Raw genomic sequence first — 20,936 nt, forward strand, 5'->3', positions numbered from 1 at the left:
TCTAGAATACTGGAGGACAGCCCGAATATTGAACCAGAGACAAGTAAGATGGGCTCAAGAGTTCTCCAAGTTCAATTTTGAAATTCGCTACGTGCCAGGGGCAGAGAATGTCAGGGCGGACGCTCTTTCCAGAAAACCTGAGTACTTGGAGAGGGAAGGAGGGGCGGAAGAAAGACATATCATCTCGGAGGACCACTGGGTTTGTGGGGCGGCATTGGTGGGGCAAAGAGAACTGGTAGAGGGTATTGAGAACGATGAATATGCCCAAGAAAAACTTAGGGAACTCAGGGAGACAGGTGAGAACACAGGGGGTTTTGAGGAAAAGAACGGAAAACTATATTACAAAGGGGCACTCTACATACCAGATGGGGAACTAAGAGGGCGGGTGCTCAAACAGTTGCATGACAGCCCCACGGCGGGGCACTTCGGACAGCACAAGACCATGTGGTTGGTTACCAGGGAGTTTTGGTGGCCCAAGGTGAGGGAAGACGTGCGGGAGTATGTCAGGGGATGCAACAGGTGCCAAAGAGCAAAGGGAGAGAGGTTGGCGCCAGCAGGGTTATTAGAACCCTTACCCACCCCAGAAAGGCCATGGGAGATGGTATCCATAGATTTTATGACCGATCTACCGAGATCCAAAGGGAAAACCGCGGTCATGGTGGTAGTAGATTTACTAACTAAGATGTGCCACTTTATAGCTTGTTCACATGCAGTCACAGCGGAAGAAACCACAAGGTTGTTTGTGGAGCATATTTTCAGGTTGCATGGCGCCCCCTTGAGGGTTTTGAGCGACAGAGGAAAACAATTTACTTCCAGGTTCTGGAGGAAACTAATGAGCTTGTTGCATGTGGAGGTAAGTTTTTCCACCGCCAGGCACCCAGAAACAAATGGGCAAGCAGAAAGGGCAAACGGGGTTTTGCAACAATATCTGAGGTGTTATGTAAAGGACAGAGAAACTGATTGGGTAGACAGGTTACCTCTGGCAGAATTTGCCTACAACAACGCGGAGAACGTGTCCACAGGGATGAGTCCCTTTCTGGCCAATTATGGGTGTCATCCTCGGGCATTTCCAGGAGAAGGAGGGGGGAGGTGGAGTGTACCTGCAGCGGAAAATTTTGTTGAAGAGATGGAAGCGATCCACCGTCAGCTCCAACTCAACTTAGAGAAAGCTAAAGAAGAATATAAGAAGCAAGCAGACAGAAATAGGAGGGAAGGCGAAACCATAAGGGTGGGTAACCGGGTGTGGCTATCCACCCAAGGACTGCCGTTCAAGGGAGGGTGTAAGAAATTGAGACCCAAACGGTTGGGACCCTTTGAGGTCATACAGCAGGTCAACCCAGTAGCATTCAAACTCCGATTGCCCAGTCACATGAAATTGCACCCAGTATTTCACAGGTCATTACTGTCGCCGTACAGAGAGGGACGTGAGTGGGGGGAACATGAGAGGGAGGTCACCCGGACACCCGTCATAGAAGAGAGAGAACGCAACATGGATGTGGCAGGAATCATTGATTCCAGGTGGAAGGGAAATCAGGTGGAATACTTGGTAGAATGGGAGGGGGAGGAAGAGTCGGAAAACACATGGGTACCGGCAGAGGAAGTCAATGACGAGATTTTAATAGAAACGTTTCATCGGCGTTTCCCAAGAAAACCACAACCCGTGGGACGATTTAGGAGGGAACACTTCGGGACCACAGATGAGGAAGGGGAGTTTGAAGGGTTCCCAGAGTCAGGGGTGGAGGTGGAAACAGATTCCGACGAAGGAGAGGAAGATGGGGAAAGAGACGGAAGGCCGTGGTTAGAAGTGTTTGAATCCTCGGAGGATGAGGGGAGTTCCTTCCAGGGATTTCCATCCTCGCCGCCAGTAAGAGAAGAGGCGGGAGGGGGTGAAGGGGGCCCTGGGAGGGAGGTGGATGTCAGGGAACTGCCATCGGAAGAACAGGAGGTGGGAAGGCTCCAGGAGAATAGGAGAGACACTTCAGCAGAAGAGGGAACCAGTAGGGGGGGTGCAGGAGCTCCAAAGGAAAGGGAGTCGGAGGGGAGGCTCTGGGATACTTCCAGTGAGAACAGTGAGGAGGTATCAGAACCCCCTTTAAGGACCCCCACCCCTTGCCGGAAACTGTCACGCAGAGAATCCAGGAGACGCATGTCCGTGAAACAGCTTTTATGTTGGAAACGTTTCCGCAGACGCCCACTGTCAGATTCTACCAGCGACTGACGGAGCCATGCCAAAGGGCTCCGCTCAAGGCAGGGCTTCACTACACTGAGTGAGCTCTGAGGGATCAAGCTTTAACGCACAAGCAGCTCATTATCCCACCACAGTTACTTTAGTGACCCATACTTTGGGGACCTTTATGGTCCCTGTCTGGTTAATTGAGCAATTGAATTCCTGCTGCAGCCAGGAATGCATGCAACCTACCCCCACCCACCTCCAAACACACAAGTGTGTGTGTGTGTGTGTGTGTGTGTGTAGAGCCAAAACAGTAGCAATCACTAGTGAAAGTACACATGGACTGCACTATGTATAAATATTGTATAGTATTCTGCAGAATGAAAGTTTAAAAAAAAAAAATCCAGTGCAGAATCTATCAAGGGCTTGCACAGACTTTCTAAAAAGACTGCAACTCTCACCACAATAGTTTTTGGGATGTGGAAAATACTGAAGACTTTTTTACTATGAGAAACTGGGGAGTGGAATTTGATTCTCAGTTTTGCTGGGCAATAAATATAAAACTGTGTCATTGTTTTGTGAATTTTCTCATTACTCTGTTGCCGCACTAGATCTCGGCGTTCAAATAAGTACTCTTCAGCCTTCCAACCCAGCTAGCAATTGTCCTCCTTCGCTGCTGAAGTCCTACTCTACATTTGTGCTATCATAAGAGTTGTCATGGTAATGGCGAACATGAGGTCAGCGTCCGTGGCTGGAGTGAAATCCAAATGTCGTTATTCAGACTACTCTTATGTGAAAAACTGGAGAAAAGAAGAGAAAAGAAAAGAAAAGAAAAGAAAAGAAAAGAAAATCATTCAGACTAGACAGAACCTCCCCCCTCTTCTGCCGCCACCAATACTCACAATTTCAAAGAGGAGGAGAAAGGAATTTATAAGTTTATATAAATAGCTAATAAAAGCCAAGAGTGCATATTCTCCAACATTCTACTGATGAAAACAAACATTTGAGCATTTGTAACATCACAGCAAGGGGTCACAACCTGAGTGACACACACACACACACACACACACACACACACACACACACACACACATATCCAGCCAGGTGAATGATTGTGAAGGCCCTTCTTCTAGGCATGGCATTCCTTTCCCTTGCAGTGACCTGTCTTGGACTGGCTCCTGAAGTAAGATCTATGTTTACAAGTGGCCGAGCATTGCATGCAAAATGCTTATGAGGACACCTTCGCTCCAACACCCTTCCTTCCTTCTTTCCAACAAGAAGACACTTCGGGCCAGGGTACTTCAGAATAAAGAAGCAGCAAAAAACAGTTTCTTCTTCAAATCACCTCTCCATGGCTCCCCCAAACCTTCAGTATTCCAAACTTGTTGGCAAGTGTAAAACAAGTCTCCTGAATTGTAAGAGGGGTGTATTTGGAGTAGAAACATGGAGGGCCTCTCTCCCACACTGCTCTGGTTTAAATTTCCTCTTCCAGTGCAGCAGTTTCTTCTTCTTCTTCTCAAAATAGGATCGGGATTCTCCAGATGACCTGTTTATTGAGCATTCATCCTGACTTGTTTGCACAATGCCTGCATGGACATTATAGGCTGTCCCCTGTTTATTGAGCAATCATTCTGGTTTGTTTGTGCAGGGGTTACATATGACTTCCTGCCAATTTATTGTTGCCCTACATCTTCTTGTGCAGGGCTGGGAAACTCTTCTTGGACCAAGGGCTACATTCTCTTCTGGGGACCCCTGGAGACTGTGCACAGTGGTAGACCTACATTTTGGAGGCCCTGAACCTTGACCTGTTATGGGGGCCCCACCAATGAGGTCTGGCTAAACCACTGTTATTTTCTTTCAGGGGGAATGAGAGAAGCCAATATAAACAGATCCACTCACCCCTAGTTTCTACACACAAACATGCCTCTATCCTCCATGCAGCAGCTCAGCGAGGGGAATTAACAGAGTTCAGGGACAATTCCCAGTTCAGGTTAAAACACTTGAGGACTGGTGAGCCTGGGGAGAGTGTGTGGCATGGGGAGATTCCCATTGGCCCAGAGAGCCATATTTGAAGGGGCTGGCCTAAGTTGCTCCACCCTGTTCTAGTGTATTTCCACATTACTTTCCTTGCTGCAAAAAGTCTGATTTTTGTGGGGTGGTTGCACCAGAGTGTTTTAACCCACTTTAATTGCACAAACATAAATTTGTTGTTACATAATTAAATCTCCCCCACAAAATAGTGATAGTCTGAAGGGGACCTTACACATATCTGCATGTAATCTATAGATAGTGCCACTGCCTACAATATTGCTTTCGTACAAATATTTAAGATAAAGTTTAGTAATGGATCTGTTTGAACTCATTATAGAATAGCTGTGACTCAAAACACATTTAGTTGCATTAACCATCTGGATAGACACCGGGGGTGGGAAGGTAGGATGGAAGAAAAGTAAAGCAATCCTATTTTTGTGTCCGCACAAAGACAACAGCTCGCATTAGCGCCAGAGACAAGGTGCATCTGCCCTCCCACCACACACATGGAGAATTAACTTCCAGACAGATTCAAGGATGGGGCTGAAACATGATTAACTGTACAGTACTGCACGGATATGGGTGCACAATAGCACAGGTTTGTTTTTATTTTTAAAAATGCTCCTAATCTTTGTAAAATGCAAAACAGAGATAGTAATCTGTCAAGAATAAGCATCAGAAAACAGGAAAACAGATGGAAGATGCAAAACCGTTTGCAGGTATCTGTAATTTTGAATAACGCCATATCTTGTATAGGACGCTTGACAGCCAAACTACATGTTACACCCAGTTTCATGTTTCTTCAGCAACAGCACCATCCCCTGGTGTTTTTCTTGTTGTTGCATTTTTCAAAAAACCCTGAAAAGTAGCCCCAGAAGCTGTAGTTGAGAGTGTTGGACCAGTGGTGAAGTAAGTGACATGTCCTTCCTGCCATTCATCCACTTAAATCCCAAATCCCACACAACTGTTTCCCCTCCCCCCAAAATCCTGATTTTGGTCTTCTACACAAAGCTAGGCATTCTCCTCTCTCTCACTTTCTTTTCCATTTTTAAGTACTAGTATAAAAGACCACATTATAACACTGTGGTGGTTTTTTTTGTTTCCTCTATGCATTGTATATCTTCTTGTGTTTGGGTCCAATAATGAATAATATTAGGATGCTAAACCAGAAAGTGACATAAAAAAATATATTGACGAGTTTTATTTTTACTGGTGGGACTTCACACATAGTACCAAATGTGGAGGAGGCATCTGACATAAAAGCTGGCATTTACCATGAGCAACAGAATGGAGTCTTCCTCGCCTCTATTAATGATCGCATATAGAGAGAAAGGAGTTCTGGTGGAAATCAGAAATGCATTAAGTCATACTGATTATTATATGCATGTGTGTATTCAGGTAAAGAGCAACAGAAACATCATTAGAAATTACTCACTTTCTTCAATGTGGAGTTTGTTCAGCTGTTGCCAATAAAGTTATTGTTTTACTACCCTCTAAATGAGGACAGAAGCTTTTTAACTTCTGAAAATGTTTTCTCTTTTTAAGGACAGAGTTCATCTTCGGCTTGATGTTTTTTTGGTCCAAAAAAGCAGAGAACAGCAAATCCTTTTCTCTACAAACAAAATGTGCTACTTCAATGCTCCCAGTAATTTCCATAGCCTTGCTTAAATTGTTGAAAGTGTTAGAGGTACAGCAGTTGCCAAAAAACTACACTTGGAAAATATATTATGCTTATATGCATATATTTTGATAGAATGAACTTAATGCTTTCAAAAGACGGCTGTTCAGCATGCTGAAAGCAGTCTCTCTCTCTCTCTCTCTCTCTCTCTCTCTCTCTTTCTCTTTCTCTCTCTCTCTTTTATCGGCTTCCCACACACAGCTCTGTAAATGGGACCCCCATCCTGATGCATGGTGACACACTCTGATATTCCACTCTTGGAAAACTGCTTGCTTGGGCTACTCTTGAGGAAAAACCAGCCAAAGCAATCTGGAAAGTATGGCACATTTGAACAACGCAGTCCTGATGGCTCAGCACTATTTCCTTGCAATGATGTGTGCTTCAGTATCTGTACACTTATGAACTCCAGCTGACAGTTGCCAGGTCCATACTTTTCTTCTCAACACCTCCTGTGAATTTAATTCATCTTGCCATCCTTAAATATAACCTAAGGCTGCCACCACTTAATCAACCCCAGCTTCCAATATATTTTAGTGGGTTTTGTTGTTTTGTTTTTAAGTGCTTTAACTCTATGTTTGAGTTAGAGTGCCTGTGTTTTCTTCTCTATCATCCCTGAAGCCCTTCTGGACTCACAGAGTCAGCACTGGACTGCTGGTAGCCAAGCATAGAGGGAGATGGAGTGTGTGGTGACAGGAAGAGCCTGAGGAGAGGCAAACCAGTGGCATCTCTTTTTCCAACAGTTACTGTCTGCCGGCCCTTGCCTTTAGTTTGTGGAGCACATCCGCAGCAGGGCAAAGGAGTCCTAACTAGGAGTCACACTATGGCATCCCAGGTGAGGAGGGGACTTCAGTTGCTGCAGGTGTTCAATGTAGGAATAAAGTGGAGTCAAGTGTTGGCTGGCTATTCTTACAGTGTAGTTTTGTCAGCAATTTTCTTTGGCTTCCCAGCCACAATCCTCCTAAAAGCAACACCAAACCTTACATTATAGTGGTGGCGGCCACCTAGCTGCATGCTGATTCATGGCTTTCCTTGCATCTTTCATTTATACTAGACATAATGGCACAAGATAGCCACTGTAGGCTGCATGTTCAGAGAAGCAAGGCTGATAGATGCAGTGTGCAAAGGGGCACATGAATGGAGACAGGAGGGTGCTGAGGTAAGAGGCTATATTGCAAAAGGAAGGAAGAGGTCTGTAGGCCCCAGATATATGAGTAAACATGCACAGGATTGAAATTTACAAGCAGAGCGGACCAAGTCTGGTATCATGCTATTGCATCAATTAAACATGCACACAACTGAGCTCTGCAGCTGAAGATAGGCTTTGGAAGAGACTTGGTAGCATAAATAGCCGCATGGAATTTGCTAACATAGCACATCTTCTTAAACACTGACACTGCAGCACTGGCCCCAGATTCAGAGCAGGAGTCTTCCATGAGTTTCATTTTTGTGTGAGTTGGTAAGACTTTTACCTTATGAGCCATAGCTCCTCACCTTAAATAAAGGTTTGGGGAAATCAGCCAAATTATGCAAATCCTTCATGGTTTGTGTGTATTTCTGCCAATCTGTCCAGCAAGAATGAAGGAAGGAGAGGAGGGTTTTGCCCCAGCATCCTGAAGCAGCAGAGGACCCATATGACAGAATTCAAGCAGCCAGATCTGGGTTGGCAAAGCCAGAGGAATTGTTGCCTTACAGAACAGATGAACTGGCACCAAGCAGCTACGAACTGATGATTTTACAGTAAAACTGGTGGCTCTGTCTCTTCCAAGATCTTCTTGGGGCTCCTCCACCTCCAGAGTTTACCAGATGGAAGGGAGGTCTCAGGCTGCCAAAGGGACACTGCAGTGCCTGATACATGATTAGGCACATGCCTATCATAGCCATCATTCATGATGTCCGGGTGGTAATGAGAGAAAGATTAGAGTTGGGTTGGAGCTGCTGGGAAATGCCACAGTATCTTGCTCCTTCTCTTCAAACCTTATATTGAATCCTGGGTCCAAGCTTGAATTTATTCTATGTTTGCAAAATTGTTGGTTTTTTTCTATTTGAATTTACTTGCATGCTTTGTAAACTGATTTCACTTTCCCACCCCAATGCTTTGTGCTCGTGTAAGTGAATGATTGTTGTACGCAACTTTGGGCAAAGCCCACTGGAATGGTGACACATAAATAAACTCAATCAACCCATCAAATAGTTGAAATACCGACGATACCTTTAAGATACACTATTTTCTAGAGGAAACAAAGGATCCTCACAATGCCAGCCAATTTTTGTTCTTAAAAATTGCTGAATCCCAGCCTTTTGTCATCCGAGTTTCCAGCATGCGAAGAGCTTGTACACCTAATGAAGCAAATTTCATATGGACCGAAGTCATTGTATCAACTTTATAAGAAACAGACTTTTCATCCTTAAACTGATGGAACACTGCAAAGTTGTCCTACCATACTATGGAGCACAACTGGTGAGCATGTGGTTCTCCAGATGTTGTTGGGCAGCAGCTTCCATCATCCCTGGCAATTGGCTAACCTGGCTGGGCTGATGTGAGCTGGAGAACAGCAGCATCTAGAAGGCCACAGGTTCCCTATCCCTGCTGCAGAGCTTTTGTTGTGACTCTGTAATCAGGCAGTGGGAAAGGGGGTGGGGAGAACTGAGAAGTCTTCTGGTCTCTTTTCAGTCCTGCAGTTCTTAAACATTCTTTTTACGTGTATTATTAATCTTTTTCATAAACCTTTCTCCTCGTCCCATGGTTATGGTGGAGGGGAAGGCCCTATGTGCTCATTCTGTATCCACTTTTTCCATCCCAGAGAGAAAAATAAGATTTTTCAAAAGGAAAGGATTAGAAGAGGGAAATAAGTTGTGCGTCCACAAAAAAGGGTACAAGGAATCTTCCCTTTCTAGGCTTTGCTAAGTGTAAAGGTATTGCACTAAGGGGGAGTGGAAAGAATGGGGACAGTGTTGGAGTCATGCATTGATTTGAATTTATATTGGCAGATGCTGCATGAGGTGTCATGTTTGTTCAAGTTTTATTCCGCAGTGGTGAGCTGCAGGAATCATAGATGAAGAAAACAGACTTGGTTGGGATGGCTGCAAATGTCTTGGCTAACCTGTAAACACCTCATTCATTTTCCCCATTTGAAATCTCTAATGCCATAGAGGCCCATGGACTCAGCGTCTTCTTAATCAGATACTTAGACATATTTAAAATAAGGAGCCTTCTAGTCAAGCCTGAACAAGATTGGCAAATATCTTGAGGAAATGGTTTGGTGGCAGCAGTTTCCATCACTATACCAGTTTACAAATCACTTTGTGAACTGCATTTAGATACCCCTACCTAAAGCTCTTATCAACAGGGCACCCTGTACATCAAATGGATTTCTTGATCTCAGTGGAGAACATTTTTAAAACTAGGAAGCCATTTAATAACCCTAGGGGTGGATTCACGTGTGGGGAATATTGCATTAGATTTCTTGATTATAACGTTAGCTCTTCTGTCACATTTTCTAATGTTCCTTCTACACTGCATTAACCTTTGTATTATGGAACTGTGGCTTTTGGATGAATATACCTGCATGTCATGCTAAATTTCATCCACACCAGTGACACAATAATGAACATCATCAGACAGCATCACTATTCCCACTCTTTTTGCACATCAGTATACTGCCCCAAATTTTATTCCCACAATATTCTTACATGATGCTTGTTGTACTTCACTGCTATTGCCTATGCATACATTTGGAACAGGATAATGCATACTAAAGATGTGCTGAAGAACAAAGGAATCATATGTATACCATCTTCAGCCAAACATCTCTGTGTGCCCTGTACCCTGACATACTGACAAATACGTGAATGCATAATTGTAACTCCTGATTTTTTAGGTGTAGATAAGCTTCCATTCCATCTTGTGCCCATTGGAAAAGATGCACTACATTTCCTTGTGGGTCATTTTGAAGGCCAGGATAGGCAGGTGAGATCTTACTGATTTAGCAGAGGTTCTGCACCAGCTGAAGCTTCTGAACCATCAGGCAGCCCTACATATAACGTGTTTCACTAATCCAGCCTAGATGTTACCAGAGCATAGACTACAGAAGTTAGGCTATCCCTGTCCAGGACATAGGGGTGCAGCTGGGCACCATCTGAAGCTGATGGAAGGCACTCTGCACCATGAAGACCACCCAGACCTCAAGTGACAGCAGAGGATCCAGGGTTACCCCCAAGTTATGCCCCTGCTCCTTCAGAGGGAGTATAACCTCAACAAGAGAAGGCAACCTCCCAGCCATCTGGTCTGTGGAACCATCCAATAGCAGTGCTTAGTCTGATCCAGACTGAGATTCAGTTTGTTGGCTCTCATCCAGTCCATTATCAAGGCAAGACATTGGCCCAGCACATCCATTGCCTCACCTGAATATTGGCCATCCTGCTTAGTTCTAATGGGAACTGAAGTCTAACAATATCTAGAGGCTACAGGTTCCCCATTCCTGTGCTAAACCCTAATTTCCTGTATTGGGGAAGGGCCCTGGTTTAGTGGTGGAGGATCTGCTTTGCATACAGAAGGCTGCAGGTTCAATCCCTAACATCTCCAGGCACAGCTGGGAAAGATGCCTGCTTGAAACCCTGGAGAAACACTGCCAATCAGTGTTGACAGAACTGAGCTAGACAGATTGTTGGACTGACTTTGTATAAGGCAGCTTCCTATGATAACTAGCAGAGATCAGTTCTAGGTCCCGGCACAGCTTACAGACATGTAGAAAGCTGAATCAATGCTCCTGACACCTAGAACGAAACTTGGTCTCAAAGCACTTCAGGAACAGAAAATGTGCTTCTAATCCATCTATTCAAATGAGGAGGGATGGTTGAGCTGTGATGCAAATTATATGGAACTTTTATAACAGCTTTCAGGGAGACTTTGTCTTTTAGAGGACACTTAACATGAGCACTATTTTCCTCTGGTGGGACGTGCTCTAGATCTTGCATTAAATGCTGCATGTGCAGCAGATGCCTGCTTTGGTGTGGCATCTGATGCAAAGCCTTTCATTCCCATTTTTGCATGTGTTACCTTGGCCAGTGGGCTTGCTTGAAACAATACCCAGTGCCTTTTGCAATTCTGTTTTTTAAAGTGGGAGGAAGAAAATTAAAAGTCTGCTTCTTCCTTGCAAGCTTAAGTCTAACTCTATCTTCCAATTAGAATAATTGCAGCCTACTTGTCGGCCCACCTCCGCTTTGCAAATCAATATTCATTCCACATCTGATAACTTACACGCACAGGAGCAAGAGACGCACAGAGAGGCTGCATGTTGTTCCATCTCAAAGGTGGCAGGTGGCTGCATTGCAATGTTATGTTATGTTCACGGGAGATGTGTTTACACAACATTTTTACCAGGGGGTTTACAGCTAAACTATTGCTGTGAGTCCCACTGCAAATGCTTGCATTTTCTCATGGCTGAATGTCAATTCCAATGCCATGAAGGCTGGCAACATAAACCCCACTTGGTGGAAATTCCTCACAGGCAGTTGCAGTGCCTGGAGACAGGCAGTCAAGTCATGTATCCACAGCAGTGAGCAGAGGAGGAATGACCGTTGGGAGGAGCACAGAGAGAAGAAACACCTTGGTGTCCAGCAAAACTGGACACCTTCATCTGCCCCAGCTGCAATAAAACATGTCTCTCCTGTATCGGTCTCTACAGTCACAGCAGGCACTGTAACTCCATTGTGCCTCAAGACAGATGGATGCCAACAGCAAAATGCTTATTTTACTGAATGCGTATCCACTAGGGAAATGAATAACTGAGCCTTGTATAAACTTGGTTTATACAAGCTCTTTGTGGTATTCTGTTTATTTATTATTGCATTTATACCCCACCTTTCTTCCAATGTAGCACACCTGGTTCTCCTTCAGTCTCCATTTTATCCTCACAACAACCTTGTGATGTAGATTGAACTGAGAGACCCAGTGTGCATGATTGACAGAGTGTGGGTTTGAACCTAGTCTGACACTCTAACCATCACACCACACACTTTGTACCTGGTTCCTTTATTTATCCTCTATCTGTGTGTATGCTTTGCCCTGATTCATCTGAAGCTTCAAGTTCTCCACTGGGGAAAATGTATAAATGATGTTTGTTTTTTACTGGGAATTTGCAGGAGGTGAGCATTTACCCTAATTTGCTTGCACAGAGGTTATCAGTCTTCCTGTTAATCAAATTTTTAACCTGCACTTTTCAGCACATTCACGGTCACTTTCCTAACTGCATTTTTTGTGGATTTGTTGTGACAGAATGCTTCAATCCACCTTAATTGTGAAAACCTACATTTTCAGTAAGGGACGCAGGTGGCGCTGTGGGTAAAAGCCTCAGCGCCTAGGACTTGCCGATCGAAAGGTCGGCGGTTCGAATCCCTGCGGCGGGGTGCGCTCCCACTGCTCGGTCCCAGAGCCTGCCAACCTAGCAGTTCGAAAGCACCTCCGGGTGCAAGTAGATAAATAGGGACCGCTTACCAGTGGGAAGGTAAACGGCGTTTCCGTGTGCGGCTCTGGCTCTGGCCAGAGCAGCGATGTCACGCTGGCCACGTGACCCGGAAGTGTCTCCGGACAGCGCTGGCCCCTGGCCTCTTAAGTGAGATGGGCGCACAACCCCAGAGTCTGTCAAGACTGGCCCGTATGGGCAGGGGTACCTTTACCTTTACCTTTACATTTTCAGTATTGGGATGAATGCTTAATAAACAGGTGCTCTGGAGAAGCCCAAAGCTTCCTGATCAAATGTGATGCCCTTCACAACCCAATTTTTCTGCAAGTAGATGCAACATAATAAAAATTGCTAAAAATAAACCACAAAAAATTACAACATTAAAAGTAAAACAGTAGTACAGTAGTATAAGTTATCCAAAGGGGCAAAATAAAGATTAAGGCTGCATACACACAACATTTTATTCCAGAATCAATGGAGACTAAGTAGTTCTTTTTTCTATGTAGGCCACCCACAATCTACATCTACTGCATATGTTTTAGCCTAAAAAGAGCTTCTTGAGAAAATGGTTTCGTTCTGAAAATAAAAGCTCATTGCAGTTTGATGCTGCAATACCCTGCAGCGTGCCTATTTGGAAACAGATGTTGGTGTCCTGGCAATGGGCCACCATTGGTCCACATCTGCTCAATGACATAGTGGGTGGGCATATACCAAGGTCACAATCACCACTTCCTTCTTCATTCACCTGGGACATTTGCAGGGAGGAAAAGGGGAGCGTTTTCAAATGCATATCAAGTAACCACACCCAACCTCGTGGACAGTAGGATCTAGGATCAATCTAGATTGAAAGCAGCATGTTGAGGACAAACAATTTTGGATTGGGGAAAAAATAACAAGCTACATTTGGTTAGTGTGCATGCAGCCAAGGCAACCAAGAAAACCAGAGAGGACAGTGGCTGCGAAGCTCATCTCCTTCTCCCCTTTTCAGTCTTTACAGCAATATACTACAACCTCCCACTCTTTTGGGCCAGAACTGGCTCCCAATCTTTTCTCCAATTAAATTATAGCAACATTTTGTTCATAGGCTTCACACAGTCAATCATCATCATGTCGACAGATTTCAAACACATCCATATATCTGCAGCCCCTGCTGGAGAAACCAAGTGTCTGGTTATTTATATTGTGTGAAGAGAGGACTGTTATCAGGCCCCTGGATACAATTCATTGTTTCTGTGAGTGATGACAAGCTTCCTTCCTGTACTTAACATCTGATTAATGTTTGACATATTTTAATGAGAGCATTGAGTAGTCATGAAGAGGAAATAAAGAAGGCCTTGTCGTGGTCCTCTTCGGAAGGGACAAGATTGAGAAAATGTACGGCAGAATGCTGGAGACAGAGGAATACCAGTGAAAAATAAATGTATGACGTGCCTCCCAATGACTAATTTGCAACTCATTACATTATTTAGAAACGATGGAAAGACTAAGGCTTGGTTCAGACACCCACTGGCTCTACAAAAGTGGTCATGGGAATTAGGGTGGGAGCAAGGGCTGCTAGTAGGTTTGCAGCCTGGTGGAGACAGCATGGAGGCATTAGTAACACAAACCAGGGCTTCCATGTGTGACCCAAACATGTGGCTGCTATGACTTCTGCAGTTATGGAGGCTGTTTTTGGGATAGCCTGGGTTGTGTAAATGTTACTGGCTGTCCCCAAAATCACCATGTAGAGGCCTCAAGTCCTACAGTCAGCACCACTGTAGGATCTCCACCAAGCTGTGAGCTAGCCAACAGTCCCGCGCACTCAACAGCTGTCTGAAATAGACTTCAAATTATCTTATACAAATGTGTGTGATTCCAAGATGGGAAACATGCCTCCATGGCTTCCTGATCTTGGTCAAAGCCTGCTTTCTTCTCCTTCCCACACTATTCTACCCGCTGTTTCCTCTGTCCTTGTTCCATCCCCTTTTGGTTGGACATTCAACTAAGAATGTGGCCTGGAATGGCTTCTGCCTCTAGACCTGGCTTTGCTCTCCATCCTGATGCAAGTCCCAATCCAGCCAAGATCTGTAGCTCTATCTCTCTGCATGCTTAACTGCCTGTGGACTGGATTTGGTAATTGGGAAGTCCTAGTATACTGGAACAGGCGGTCGCCCCTTGCATGGATGCAGCAGCTGAATGCTACACTTGCAAAACTTTGAAGCAGATTAGCCAACTTGGTGCCCTCCAAATGTTTGGATGTAGACAGACTCCTCTGAGCTGGAAAGCCCACCACCTGTCCTCTCGACCCGTGCCCGTCCTGGCTGATTAGAGCGTGTCCAGAAGAGGTGCGGGCCCCCCTGGGGGATATCATCAATCTGTCCCTTGGCACCGGGACATTCCCAGGGGAACTGAAGGAGGCAGTGGTGCGCCCGCTCTTAAAGAAAACATCATTAGATCCCTTAGATCTATCCAATTACCGCCCGGTCTCGAATCTTCCATTCCTGGGTAAGGTGATTGAGAGAGCGGTTGCTGAACAGCTTGGTAGGTTTCTGGATGAAACATCAGCTCTGGATCCATTCCAGTCCGGCTTCCGCGCTGGTCATGGGACCGAGACGGCTCTGGTCGCCCTAACAGATGATCTCCGCAGGCAGCTGGATCGAGGCGGGTCGGGGCTGCTGATTCTTCTAGACCTGTCAGCGGCCTTCGACATGGTCGATCACGAACTCCTGGACCACCGCCTTGCCGACGTGGGGATCCAGGGCACAGTCCTTCAATGGCTGCGCTCGTTTCTCTCTGGTCGGGGACAGAGGGTGGCGCTTGGGGGGGAATTGTCATCCCGCCACTCCTTGGTGTGTGGTGTGCCTCAGGGTGCAATACTCTCCCCGATGCTTTTTAACATCTTTATGCGCCCCCTCGCCCAGCTTGTCCGGAGTTTTGGGCTGGGCTGCCATCAGTATGCTGATGACACCCAACTCTATTTGTTGATGGACGGCCACCCGGACTCGGCCCCAGACACACTGATCAGATGCTTGGAGGCTGTGGCTGGATGGTTACGTGGGAGCCGGCTGAAGTTAAATCCTTCGAAGACAGAGGTCCTCTGGCTGGGACGGGACGACATGGGACTGAGGGGGCAACTCCCATCTCTTGCGGGGGTGCAATTAGTGCCAGCACCGTCCGTTAAGAGTTTGGGTGTAATCTTCGATGCCTCCCTCTCCATGGAGGCGCAGATTGCAGCTATAACAAAGGCGGCATTTTTTCATCTCCGCCAAGCTAAGCAGTTGGCTCCTTACCTCTCTCGCCCTGACCTAGCCACTGTGATCCACGCGACGGTCACCTCCAGACTGGATTATTGTAACTCGCTCTACGTGGGGCTGCACTTGAGACTGACCCAGAAACTCCAGCGGGTGCAGAATGCCGCAGCGAGACTCCTTACGGGGTCTTCGCTTAGAGATCACATTCATCCGGTGCTATACCAGCTGCACTGGCTCCCGGTGGAGTACAGGATCAGGTTTAAGGTGCTGGTTTTAACCTTCAAAGCCCTATACGGCCTAGGGCCCTCGTACCTACGGGACCGCCTCTCCTGGTATGCCCCACAGAGGAACTTACGATCTTCAAATAAAAACACCTTGAGGGTCCCAGGCCTCAGAGAGGTTAGGCTGGCCTCAACTAGAGCCAGGGCTTTTTCGGCTGCGGCTCCAACCTGGTGGAACGCTCTGTCACAAGAGACAAGGGCCCTGCAGGACTTGACATCTTTCCGCAGGGCCTGCAAGACAGAGCTGTTCCACCTGGCATTTGGTCAGGGCGCAGCCTGACCCCCTCCTCTGGCAATCTTTACAAAGCTTTAGTTTATGGTTGCCATCAATTTTGATTTTAATTCATTTTTATAATGTTTTATAATGTCATACTGTTTTAATGTTGTTAGCCGCCCCGAGCCCGGCTTCAGCTGGGGAGGGCAGGATATAAATAAAATTTATTATTATTATTATTATTTTGGATTATGATTCCCATCATATCCGACCATTGGCCACAACCTCTGGCGGGCACCTCCTTGGCTACCTCTTCAGAAGAATGAGATAGCAGGACACCATTGCTTAACGCAGGCTTCCTCAAACTCAGCCCTCCAGATGTTTTTGGCCTACAACTCCCATGATCCCTAGCTAGCAGGACCAGTGGTCAGGGATGGTGGGAATTGTAGTCTCAAAACATCTGGAAGGCCGAGTTTGAGGAAGCCTGGCTTAACCATAAGTTAAAGAAATATGAGGCCCTGTTTTCTTTCTGACTCATCAGACACTCTTAGCAACTTGATAACAAATTCTCCCCCTGCCATTCAAATCAAGATCTGCCATATACTGTATTTTTCACTCTATAGGACACACCAGACCATAGGACGCACCGGACCATAGGAGGGGGAGAACAGGGGAATTTTTGTTGTTGTTGTTGTTCTCCCCCTCTAAAACAAGGTGCTTTCAAGGTGCATTCACCCAAAGCCTTCGGAGCACAGTGGAAGTTCCCACTGCACTCCAAAGGCTTGAGGCTTCGGGGACAGCCTTTGTAGCCTCCGCAGGGCAGCTGGGTGAAGGCACCCCGCTGCCCTGTGGAGGCTTTGCACAGCCATCGCCAAGCTAGAACAGCAAGACAGAGCACTGCACAGCGCTCCGTCTCCCTGTTCTGGCTTTGGACTTAGCCGCGCAGCCTGCATTCACTCTATAGGACGCACACACATTTCCCCTTAATTTTTGGATGGGAAAAAGTGTGTCCTATAGAGCGAAAAATACGGTAACCAACTACATATACTTCTCTGTCTGTATTAGCTTGTCTATCTTTACTGGGGGGAGATTCAGGTAGGTAGCCATGTTGGTCTGATGCAGTAGAAATATATTTAAAAAATAAAAAAATTCTCCAGTAGCACCTTAGAGACCAACTAAGTTTGTTCTTGGTATGAGCTTTTGTGTGCATGCACACTTCTTCATTGTGTATCTGAAGAAGCGTGCATGCACACGAAAGCTCATACCAAGACCAAACTTAGTTGGTCTCTAAGGTGCTATTGGACATTTTTTTAAAAAAAAAATTAAATATATTTTTACTGGGGGTGTGAGGGTGGGATGGGTTCATATAGAAACAACTTTGGGAATAGAGCATTCCCACTTTGCATTGTTCATTTTTTTCTCCCACCATACAACATTGACCCATCTAGTTTGCTATACATACTTCATTCCTGGTAAACCAAAAGGGTAAGTGGTAATGTAACTGATGGTATGAATGAGTGATTTCTCCCTTCTGTTCTTCTTTGTCTGCAGCAGGACTGTGGCCTTCTAGATGTTGTCAGACTCCAACTTCCATCATCCCCAACCATAATGGTCAATAGTTAGGGATGATATGAGTTGCAGTCTTCTGAAGGGTCGCAGGTTCTTCAGCCCTAGCTTATAGCCTCTAAATTTCATTGCTTGCACCACAAAAATAACACAAGATGGGATGAATTAGCCCTTATACAGGAATCACCTCCTCCAATACTGCTTCAATACAGTGGTGCCTCGCAAGACAAAATTAATCCGTTCCGTGAGGCTCTTCGTATAGCGGCTATTAGCGGCTTAGCGGCTTTTAGCGGATCAGCTGATAAGTGGCTTAGCGGCTTAGGAAAAGGGGGAAAAAGGGGAAAAAACCCGCAGGAACTCACAAGACATTTCGTCTTGCGAAGCAAGCCCATAGGGAAATTCGTTTTGCGAAGCACCTCCAAAACGGAAAACCCTTTCGTCTAGCGGGTTTTCCGTCTTGCGAGGCGTTCGTCTTGCGGGGCACCACTGTACATGACTGCTTCTTAAGACCTAGGGGACCCTATTAGCTGTCCCAACTGTGGCAGAGGCATGGCTGGTTGGGACAAGAGAAGGAGCCTTCTTGGTGGCTGCATCCAAGTTATGAAGTAGCTTACTTTGCAAGGTTTGCTTGACTCTTTCCCTTGCCATTTCCTGCCATTTTATGAAAACTTTCCCGTTCCAGTAAGTTTTTTTCAAGCCTGTTTAGGGCTTTTATCTGCTGAGCCTGTCTCAGTTCTTATATTGTGCATGTTCTCTGTGTGTGTGTGTGTCTGTGTGTGTGTGTGTGTGTGTGTGTGTGTGTTTGTGCTGTTGTTTTATGATGAGATCGTCGTATTTCAACTGGTGTTAGCTGTTCTAAGCCATGTTAATGCATTGGTGGGATATAAATCTTTTGCAGAAAGACACTATTGCATATGCACACAGAGTGATGATTTGTTCCCAGTTGAGAATGCTTATTTGGGAAAGGACAGTCCCCCTTGCCAATTCTGGTACACAGTAGGTCTTATAATAAGACTTGTAGTTTTGTAACCCATTGTGAAATAATAGGCTTATTTAGACAAGCTCACAGGTTGTTACTGTGAGGCAAGTAGGAACTTTCTATCATAACAACCCTATTTTGCTGCTGCTGTTTATTCTGAAAGCAACAGCCACCAACATCATATATCAAGCACGTTTAAAATACATGTAGACAGACACACACACACACACACACACAGAGAGAGAGAGAGAGAGAGAGAGAGAGAGAGAGAGAGAGAGACGATACAAAATGCAAGGAAGAAACTGGAGTAGTCTAATTTTTCCTAAATATGGTGCAGTCTGAAAGGCACTTTAGAAATATTTACATGCAACTTTTCCATAATGCAGTCTTTTGCCATTCTGAAATTATTATTGTAAACCAGGTATAGAGAAATTGTTGTGGGACTCCAACTCCCATCAGCCCCAGCCAGCATGACCAATGCCCAGGGGTGATGGGAGCTGGAGTCCAACTGGTCCCCACTCCCCTGTTGTAAACCAAACACAGCAGAAAACTATGGAAAATTAATTCAGCCCTTAACAAGGAGAATTAAGATAAGGCAGGTGGTGGGAAATAAAATAAAGCCTTGACTGTCCTTGTGAGGCAAAAGCTAGTGCAAATGAGAAAGAAAAACCTAGAAGGATTCTGAGCAGTATTCAGATTTTGTGAAATCAGCCCTCTCTGGTCCACTTTTCAGGCTGCATCTTCTCAGCATTATCTCTCTCCTGCTTCCTTGCCCTGAACAAGACTTGATTATGTGCTGGATCTTACCCGGTGACCCTAGCTGACTTCCTTTTCCACACAGAGCAACAGCAGAATAATTAGTCAAAACCAGGACGATGGCTTGCTTAGCCAAGTTCATTTTTCTACTTTGACCCTACAGTTAGTCTCTCCTGGCTGACAATTGCCATTCTGCAGAAGGGACAGCGCCAGATACGCTGCCTCAGCTTACAAATGCAATATGAGACAAACAGATTTAGACATTATTGCTGTACATGTTATAGGTCCAGTAAGAGAGAGAGAGAGAGAGATAGAGATAGAGAGAGAGAGCACCCAAGGGAGAAAATCCAAATACATACTCCACTAAAAACATATAAAGATGCATAGGTAAATACCATTTGTTTTGTCTCAAACCTAGGGCAGCTGGCTGTCTCTGCCTCTTGCTATCTTGCATTTGAGCTGGATTCTACCCCCCACCCCACCCTTGTGCAGATCAAAGGATCTAATCATGGGAACACAGCAGAACCAAAAGTGCTCAAACTTACCTCAGGCATGGACAACATGGGAAGCTTGTTCTCGAGTTCCTCTGACCTTGATGAAAGTTCTTCCCAGAAATCACATTCATATTCTTGTGCCTTCACCAGACCCAGCTCGAACCACATAAACTTGGAAGTGAAATCTCACTGATTTCAAGGGAGCAGCATTCCAAGCAAGTGAGCTTCGTATCACAGCCTTAAGCACAACTCTTAACAATTTGACACCGACCTATAGAAAGCAATCTGGGAATCTCCATCTACAGGACCCATTTCCTATTGGTGCACCTAACTGAGGTGGATATACATACTAGATTTTGTTTTATGGGACTGTTTTCTTTTTAATAGTTGGAAGTATCCCTGAGTGAGGCAGGGTAGGGTACGTGCTTTCCAAATTAATAAAATCAATATGCTGTCCTTGCAGAATTTTTTTTCAAAACACTTCTTTCTTTCTTTTTTACAAATGCTTTTTTGTAATACATAAATGCAACAATGGCACTTCAGTTTAACCTTCTACTGCCATGACTTGCACTAATACCAAGAAGCAATATTGCTTACATTTTAACATATAGGTATTTTTCCACCTTCAGAATTTTACTTCTGGGCCAGGGAGTGGGAAGAGAAAGAGAGAGCTGAGGGAAGGTCACAAAAAAGTAGCTGCTTCTAATTATGAAATTCACTATACTTTTCTCTCTAGAATAATATGAAAAAAGACTCTGGAAAAGAGTGTCACTATGGCACTGGATAGAGAACTGCCTAGAAGCACTCCCCCCCACCCCTAATGCCACAGGCCAGGAAATAATATCTGCTCCAAAGCTAACAAACTTAAAATGTGCCATTTCCATACCTCTTCCCTCACACACGCCAGTTCGATCCAGGCTGAGGCCTCTGAAAGATATGCTGCAAGAAGCAGGCGCTTGGGAGGCACATGCTGTAGCAGCACTGTTCTGACATTTGCTAAGCACCAGAGTCCCTCAAGTGACTGGGAGCTAAGCCATTGACGTCACTGAACAATAGGCAAAATATTTCCTCCTCCT

At 45.3% G+C, this 20,936-nt stretch overlaps 1 protein-coding gene across 1 annotated transcript in view; it reads right to left on the reverse strand.

Annotated features, from left to right (window-relative positions):
• PDE7B (phosphodiesterase 7B) overlaps positions 1-20,709 on the reverse strand; it is a 181,760-nt gene extending 161,051 nt beyond the window's left edge. The window contains exon 1 of the mRNA XM_079970681.1: positions 19,912-20,709. Within this exon, the coding sequence (XP_079826807.1) occupies positions 19,912-20,028 (117 nt within the window). The 5' untranslated portion in view covers positions 20,029-20,709. The remainder of the gene's footprint in view (positions 1-19,911) is intronic.
• Positions 20,710-20,936: the final 227 nt, after the last annotated feature.

This window comes from Podarcis cretensis, assembly GCF_951804945.1.
Source record: "Podarcis cretensis genome assembly, chromosome: 3".
Lineage (NCBI taxonomy): Eukaryota > Metazoa > Chordata > Lepidosauria > Squamata > Lacertidae > Podarcis > Podarcis cretensis.